The sequence below is a fragment of the Marmota marmota genome, unplaced genomic scaffold (genome assembly GCF_001458135.2).
Source record: "Marmota marmota marmota unplaced genomic scaffold, marMar, whole genome shotgun sequence".
Lineage (NCBI taxonomy): Eukaryota > Metazoa > Chordata > Mammalia > Rodentia > Sciuridae > Marmota > Marmota marmota.
The window spans coordinates 24,516,024-24,524,547 of NW_026000026.1; the positions used below are offsets into that span (position 1 = coordinate 24,516,024).

At 49.6% G+C, this 8,524-nt stretch overlaps 1 protein-coding gene across 1 annotated transcript in view; it reads right to left on the reverse strand.

Annotated features, from left to right (window-relative positions):
• The window catches only part of Bpifa3 (BPI fold containing family A member 3), an 11,753-nt gene that overhangs the window by 2,535 nt on the left and 694 nt on the right, over window positions 1–8,524 (reverse strand). The window contains exons 2-3 of the mRNA XM_015483755.1: window positions 2,604–2,754; window positions 734–841 (exon numbers count right to left, since the gene is read on the reverse strand). Coding sequence (XP_015339241.1) covers window positions 734–841; window positions 2,604–2,754 — 259 coding nt within the window. The remainder of the gene's footprint in view (window positions 1–733; window positions 842–2,603; window positions 2,755–8,524) is intronic.

Consider the following 8,524-nt stretch of genomic DNA (forward strand, 5'->3'; position numbering starts at 1 on the left):
AGGGGGCAGGGGAGAGGGAGCAGGAGACAGGGCGAGGGTGTCGGGGGAGCTGGAGCAGCCCACAGGTGCTCTCTTTGGGGGAGACGGGCACTGTCCACCGCCAGCGCTTCCCCTGTCCCCCCCCCCCAGTCCTTCCACCAAACCCCAGTTAAATCCTGGGGCCAGCAATCAAGAGGAAATTGGCTCTTAGCCAGTGGCTTCTGCCCCTAGTGTTGGTGCTGGGGACACACCCAGGGCCTCAGCACGCTGGACACGGCTTCCCCAGGGAGCTACGTTCCTAGCCCCAGTGACTCCCCTGAGCAGACCAGGTAGGAGCCTTTGCAATTCAAAGTTGCAAAAGTTCATCTCCATTTTAAAACCCTTTCCCACTTAGCTTGGGCCTCCCTTTCCCCGGGGGCAGTGGATGTTACGGGAGGATGGCGAGGGAGGAAGAGGTGGCAACCAAGCGGCCTTCCCCTCTCATTCACCAACCCGGTGGTGAACTCACATCGGTTTAAATGAGCAGATGACCTGCCTCCACTGATAACGATTATCATTTCAGTGGAAAAAAACTAAGGCTCAGAGTGATGGGGTGACTCGCCCAAAGTCACACAGTAAGTGTGTTCAGAAGCTGGATTGGAATTCACGTCAGAACCATCTGGATTTCCTAGGCCGCCCATTCCCTCTCCTCCCAGCTCCCAGGTCCCCAGTGAGGAGGACCGGCACCTGGCAGGTGCCATTCTGGAGGACTCACAGTCTCAAATCGATGTCGAATTCAAGCGAGATGTTTGCTGAGAACCACTCTTTATGGAAATGTATCTGGATCCCACCACAGTCCAGCTGAACGTTGGTGATGTTGATGCTGCACCGGTCAAGAGCAAGATCCTCGAGGGTGAGGCCCCAGAACAGGCAGAGCCCTGTCCTATCTGCCCGGGTTCGGAGTCAGCTCCTGTCATAGACGCTCTGAGGCCGGAGCCGGGTGCGGGGGCCCTGTTCCCAGGGCGCCCTGAGCAGCCCCGTACGGGTTAGGTTGGGGCGACCCCGGGCACAGCTGCAGTGCAAGACCCTGGTTCTGTTCTCGGACGATGCCTGCCCTCTTGGAAGATGGCCCCACCACTCTGCCTGGGAGCCCGAACTCTCACTGTCCTCCACCCCTCGCCCCACATTCCACCCACCCTAATCATGTTGGCTGTTTTCGCAAAATATGTCCTGAGTTTGGCTACTCGTGTTGCTCTCACGAGGTTAGTTCACCTCCTCCTGAAGTGGCTTCTGTTCCTCCCTGGGCTCCCCTCCACCATCTTGGCCTCTCTGAGGACTGTTCTCCACGAGGAGTTGAAGGGGGCCTCATGCTCCCCACTAACCAAGGGCTTCTCGCTGCTCTTGGAACAAAGTTCGAACTCCACCTCGGACCCCAAGACCTGCGGGGCCTGGCCCTCCCAGCCCCACAGCCTCCTCTCCTCCACCCACACAGGACACTCCTCGAGCACCCCCGTCTCTTTCTACCTCATGGCCTCTGCGGCTACTGCCTGCTCTGCCACGTCCGTCCCCATGTCCCCAGCTCCCCTTCTCTCCATTCAGGTTTCTGCTCAAGGGCTTCAGAACAGTCTCCTGGGTCCGTTCCCTCGAGTGCCTCTCGCCCTGCTCTATGCATCTTCATAACATGACTGTCTACCTGACATTAGTGATTTACATTCAGTAGCCTGTGTCACTAACAAGGATGCAAGACCCCAAACAGCGGTGACCACACATCTGTTCTGTAGCTGCTTTCCCAGAACTTGGCCCAAGTCCCCGGATGTAGTAGCTGCCCAGTGAACCAGTATAGCATCAGTTAAAGGAATGAATGAAGGGAGGGGATCGTGGCCACCTGTACCATACGGAAGCCCTGCTGGTAACTGCTGGTGCCCATTAAAATGGAGAGAGTAAGTCCGAGGGAAGGGGCTGGAGGGCAGAGCCAACTGCCCAGTGGTATTGCTGGTGAGCAGCCCTGAGATGTGGGAAAGGCGGAGCCCGCTTCTTGGGCTGGGGGAGAGGGGGGTTGCCTATGGGTGTGAGCGGACAGGTCCAGTTCTGCAAGGTGAACTTTAGCGACTAAGGACTGTGTATCAGCCGCGTGCGCCAGAGCAGTGAAACGCATGCTTTGCAGAAGCTCCCAACGTATCCTGGGGCAGGGACAATTATGGTTCCCATTTTACTGATTCAAGGCTGAAGCTCAGAGCAGGCAACAGCTTTGCCCAGAACCACACAGCTGTCAAGCAGTGGAGGGGGGGCTCAAAGGCCTGACCTAGACCTGACCTCCTTGGACAGCCCAGGTGGTCGCCCAGGCTGGCCCTGGGTCCCCGTTTTGTAGATGGGTCCAGAAGGGCCAGGCAACTTCCCCAAGGTTGGTGACAGAGCCAGGATTTCAATGCAGACACTTTAACCCCGAGCTATCATTGTGAGTCACCCTGCTCTGCCACCTCCCCAAACAGTCCCTTGCATTGGGTCCCCATCTGTCCTGGTCCTGGGCTTTGGCCTGCTGTCTTCTCTTCTGTCCCTCTCACAGGCCTGCCACCACGTCCTCCCGTCTGCCCTCTGACTCCGAGCTCCATAACGAGTCCCAAGGCCGCGGGGGCCTCAGGCCTCACCTGATCTCGTGCTGCTGCTGGATGTTCATGCCGCCGAGCAGCCAGCCCACCATCCCGGGGGCCATCCTCCCCGAGACGTTCAGACTGTCCAAGAGGTGGATGTTCTGGATTCGGTCCTCTGCGTTGTGATTCATGAGGCCCTGGGCAATAACTGGAAAAGGACAAGGACCAGTGACATTGCACCGTGCTGTGGAAGAGAGTGGGGCCGGGGGGACAGGAGGCCTGGGCCGCAGGCTGGGGTGGCCTCTTCCTCTGAGTGGCTGGTCCAGGCCACCCACATTCCCTATCTGTGAAGTTATGCTTTTCAAGATTGAGGTGAGACCCAAAGTCAGACGCTGCGGGGGTCCAGCGGGTGTGGGCCATGCAGGGGAGACTTTCAGGGTGACAGCGGGAGCTCACCGCAGGACACGCCCATCACCCACAGGCTGCACCCACCACTGGGTCCCACTGAGAGAACCCTGGGTCACCACAGAGCAGCAGCTGTCCCTACTCCCTCCTCCAGGGCCAGCTCCAGGGGTCCTTCCAGGACCCCTCTGTCACAGATCTGGGTTCAAATCCTGGCTCTGTCACTTCCCTGTCTTGGTTTGCTTGTCTGTGTGATAAATGAAGGAAAAACCCCGGCCTCCCAGGGTCTTGGTGAGGAGGACAGAGACCCTCACCGGCCCCTGGCCCAGCAAGTATTCACTGAGCATCTCCTGGGTGTGGGGCCCTGAGCTGGGCACCACGGACACAAACCAGTTTTCTGTCCAGTCAGAGAGACACACTAACAAAGAGTTTCAAGGAGAGTGCAGCTGTAGGGAAGCCTGCCCCTCTCAGCAGTGCTTGTTGATGGCCAATGGCTGTCAACCCAGTCTCCCTCCTCCCCTCCCTCCTCCCCTCCTTCCCTTCCTTCCTTCCTTCTTTCCTTCCCTCCCGATCCATCCATCCACCTTCTAACCTACCTAGCATCCTGTTCATCCCCCCTCCTCCCACTTATCCGACCGTCCATCCATCCATCCTGTCCTTCCATCTCAGTCCTGATTCGATTCGGACACACTCTCCAATTTCTGATCCAGATATTGATTATCTGAGTCATCATCGCGTGACACTCACCCTTAGGTTCAAACTGGCATGTGACCCAGACTCACATGAGGTCTCACGGCCCCCGTTCAGGAGGAGGGGTCCGTTCTCCTTCTCCTGTTGGAGAGGAGCGAGCAGCCCACGGCTCCCATGGCCACTGGCCACCATTTTCTACCACGCTGGGAACCAGCCTGGGGATGAGACCACACGTCGCAGAGCTGAGGAGGGGGCAGGATCCAACCAGACGGAAGCTCTGGGCCGCTGGTCCAGCCGAGCCCGGAGCTCTTACCACCTGAACTTGAGTTTTGTGAAATAACTTTCTTTTTTTTTTCACTGTTTACGCCAGGTTGAGCTGCATTTTCTGCTGTTCCCAGCTACGTCCCTGACAGGGACCCTGGAAGGTGAGGACAGTGAGCCAAGCGTTCACGCTGGAGAAGCACGTTGCACACACTCTCCTCAAGCCTCAAGAACAGCCTTGCACACCAGCATTCTAACCACACCCATTGTACAGATGAGGACGCCCGGACCCACAAACACACACCAGTATATTTGATGGCCTAAGAGAAACAGAGACCTTTATGGCAAGTTGTAAAATGCCCAGTTTTGATGAGGGGAAATGGAGAGCATCCATAATCCAAGAAACCCTAAGATTTTTTTTTTTTTTTTTTTGTATCAGGGATTGAACCCAGGGGCATCTACCCACTGAGCCACATCCCTGGCCCATCTGTTTTTTTTTTTTTTTTTGAGACAGGGTTTCACTAAGTTGCTCACTAAATTACGGAGCCTGGCTTTGAACTCGCCATCCTCCTGCCTCGGCCTCCTGAGCTTCTGGGATTACAGGCGTGTGCCATCGCACACAGCAAGGAATTTCTGTTTTTTTCTGGCAAGGAATTTCTGAAGGAATAGAAACAATGGTTGAATTTCTCATTTCACAAAAGCTTCTTGCCCACATGGTTGTATGGAAGAGTTCAGACAATTTTTTTTTCCGTTGAAATAAAGACAGAAATTTTTAAAAAGAGAAAGACACCAAATTCATTCAACGAGGCTAGTATAACTTGTCTAGCCTCAAGGACAGTAGAAAGAAAAAATTGCAAAATAGTTTTACATATGAAAAATGCACTTAAATCCTAATTAAAGACTGGGAAGGAGACGGATGAGGAGGGGAAGAAGTTAAACAGGGAGCATCAGAACACGGGTAGGAGGAATTAATTCTGGCTTTCTATAGCCTAGTAAGATAAATATGGGTTACAGCAATCTATATTTCAAAATACTAAAAAAAGTATGAAGATTCCCAAGATATAGAAGTTATAAATGATTAAGGAGATGGGAAGTGTTTATTACCCTGATTTTATCATTACACTTTATATACATATATTGCATTATTGTACTATTCCCTATAACTGTGTACAAATACATATGTCAGTCAAACATTTTAATAAATGGATTTCTACTCTAAAGAAAAAGAAAAAAAGAAAATTTTGCTAAAATCCTAAAAATCCTATTAGGCAATAAAATCTAACTGTACTTTGTAATTTATTTCAGAATGGCTGGGATGATTCAGCAGCAGAAAATTGATTAATGTAATTTATCATTTAATAGGTTAGAGGGAAAACTGATTAACTATCAGATGCAGAAAGACATTTGTTAAATATCAAGACTGACATGATTAAGAAAAATTCATAAAACTAGGAATTTAAGGCTGGGGTTGTGGCTCAGTGGTAGAGCGCTCGCCTTGCACGTGCGATATCCTGGGTTCGATCCTCAGCACCACATAAAAATAAATAAGTGAAATAAAGGTATTGTGTCCAACTACAACTAAAAAATAAATATTTAAACAAAAATTAGGAATTTAAGAAACTGTCTTAATGCAATAAAAATTTTATTCCAGCCGGGCGCGATGGTGCCCACCTGCAATCCCAGCGGCTTAGGAGGCTGAGGCAGGAGTTCAAAGCCAGCCTTAGTAACAGCAAAGCGCTAAGCACCTCAGTGAGACCCTGTCTCTAAATAAAATACAAAATAGGGCTGGGGAGGCTCAGTCGTTGACTGCCCCTGAGTTCAATCCCTGGTACCCCCACCCCCAAATTTTTATTCCAAAAACCTGCAGAAAATATCTTGCAGAGTGGAGAATTATAGATACATTCCCTTTCCTATAGAGGGCCCTGGCTACAACTCAAGATAAGAAAAAGGCATAGGAAAAATAAGGGACCATGTAAAAACAGATAAAATGGTCACTGCTGATGACAGAATCTTCTAGAGAAACTAACCGAAAAAAATAAGACAAGCTGTTAGAACTATAAAAGGTCAACAAGGCTTTTGTAGGTCAAGTTAATTTTCAAAACTCATCAGTTTCCCCCTCATCTTTACCAGCAACAACTAGAAAATAGAAAATTAGCATTTAATGTGTCAAGAAAAACTGCACATTCTCTAGGAACCAATTGATCAACTCATGCTCAAGACATTTACAGGACTTTAAAATTCTAGGATGAAATATAAAGTAAAATTTAAAAAAATTAAATGATATGCTAAATTTGTGATTGAGTAGTCAGGATTCTTGTGTGGCAACATTTAATTCTAAGTTAACCAAAAAATTAAATGTAACTCCAATCAAATTTCCAGATAAACAGTTTTACAGGAACTCAATGTGCTCATTTGGAAGAATAAAGTTCTATCAGCTAAACCAGCAGTGCTTGAAGACTTATGTTATTGGTATAGAGATGAATGCACAGAAACAGCATAGAGGACTCGGAAGGGAACCCTCACATTAGGGATTTGGTCTTTAAGAGATGGGTGGGGAGTGCTGTCTCACTCTAGGTACAAAAAGGAGCTGGTTATCTACCTCACAACAGATGCACAGAGTGTCCGGATGGGTTAGCATCCCTAATCCAAAAGGTAAGACTATAAAGCTATAGAAAAACCCAATAGAGCTGGGCATGGTGGCATAAACCTATAATCTCAGCAGCTCAGGAGGCTGAGGCAGGAGGATTGAAAGTTGGAGGCCAGCCTCAGCAACTTACTGAGGCCCTAAGAAACTCAGTGAGACCCTGTCTCAAAACAAAATGGGGGTGGCTGGGGATGTGGCTAAGTGGTTAAGTGCCCAATCGAGAGAGAGAGAGAGAGAGAGAGAGAGAAGAGAACCCAAGAGTAGAATATGACTGGAACAGTGGAAGGTCCTAAGACTGTTCAAACACAAACCATAAGATGAGACACTGATGAGTTTGGAAATGTTCCTGTTCAGGAAACAGAGTTTATTGATGGCTGTTGAGGAGAAATACAGCCAATCCTCTATCCACTGGTTTCACATTCTCAGATCCACTCTCAGCTGTGGAATGAAAATATTTGAAAAAAAATGTGTCTGTTTTCAACTAATTTTTCTTGTGGTTACTTCCTAAATAATAACAGCTACTTACATAGTAACTGCAACTGTTTACAACTGCCTGTGTACTCAAAACTATTTATGATATCTAGTTGACATTGTACTAGGTTTTATAAGTAATTGAGAGATGATTGGCAGCCCACAGGAGGGGGCTGTGGATGGGTTCTGCTTTACATAGAGGACTGGAGTGTCTGCAGATGGTGCTACCTGCAGAGTCTGGTCCTGAAACTATACCCGGGGCACTGAGGGATTACTGTATCAACAATGGCTAAGTCTGATAAGGGAATAATGGCAAGAGGATATTAACATCTCAAAATCAAAGAGGATTAAGGAAAAGAGCAGGAAATAAAATAGAAAAAAGGATAAAAAGATAAGAACGGGGAATTCAAAAAAGTCAAGACAGTTGCCAGAATCATGCTACGATGCTCAAACTTCCCACTCGTCAATAAAGCCAAGTTGAAACAATCGCCTCACTCACCAGACCCGCAGGTGTTAGCCAGAGGGCACTGTGCCCTGAAACCCGTCTCCTCCCCTCCAGCTTGACAATATTTGGAGATGGGACTTTTCAGGATGTAAATAAAGTTCAGTGAGGTCGTAAGGTCGACCCTCATGGGCTAGACTGGGGATCTTATAAGCAGAGGGAGAGACGCCCTGCTCTGAAGGCTGAGCCAGGAGACATGAAGGTGGTAACCATCTGCACACCCTCAAGGGAGGCTGCACCCAAATCAACCCTGCCAGCACCTTGAACTTGGCCTTCTAGTCTCTGGAACTGAGAAATAAATGTCTGCTTTCGAGCCCCTCTGCTGCAGGTCTGTGGACCTGGCAGACAGTTCCCCAACAGTGGGGAGCGGGGAACAGGTTTGCTGTTTATTACTGGAGAGAAACAGTGTCGAGCAACACAGCTGTTCTAGAGGATTCGGTCGTCAGAATCCAGCCTACTTCTGCTTTAGGGTGCAGGCGTCTTCCTTCTGGGCCCCTGAGAGAAATTCTCCCGGGGTCCAACAGGGACGTGGACAAGGGTGTTCATCTCGGTGCAGCTGACAACAGTAGGGATCAGAGAAGCCTGAGTGTCCCCCCCTGGTGTGACCACCAGGTAAACTGAGATAGAGGAAATGGATGGACCTCTCTATGCCGCCGCTGAGGTCACATAGATGTCACCACCACATTCGGAGTGGAACCGCAAAAACCAGAAGGAGCTACGTGTGGCCCAACGGATTGCGTCAATCAAAACGCTGCCTGCAGGGGACGGGCATATTGGAACACAGATGCTCAACACACCGGGTGCCTGCCAAGGACACCGGGGGATGGCAGTGAGGCTAAGGGACAAAGGAGGAAGTACCAAAATAAAACAAGAGGGACCTTGGAGTGAGTGATTTCACGACCGGGGCGACATGCTATGAATTGACAAACGAATAATTCAAACTCAATTTTCTATACTTGAGATTGAGGGAAATAAAAGAAAAAATTAAGTGACCCGAGGTCCCGCCCA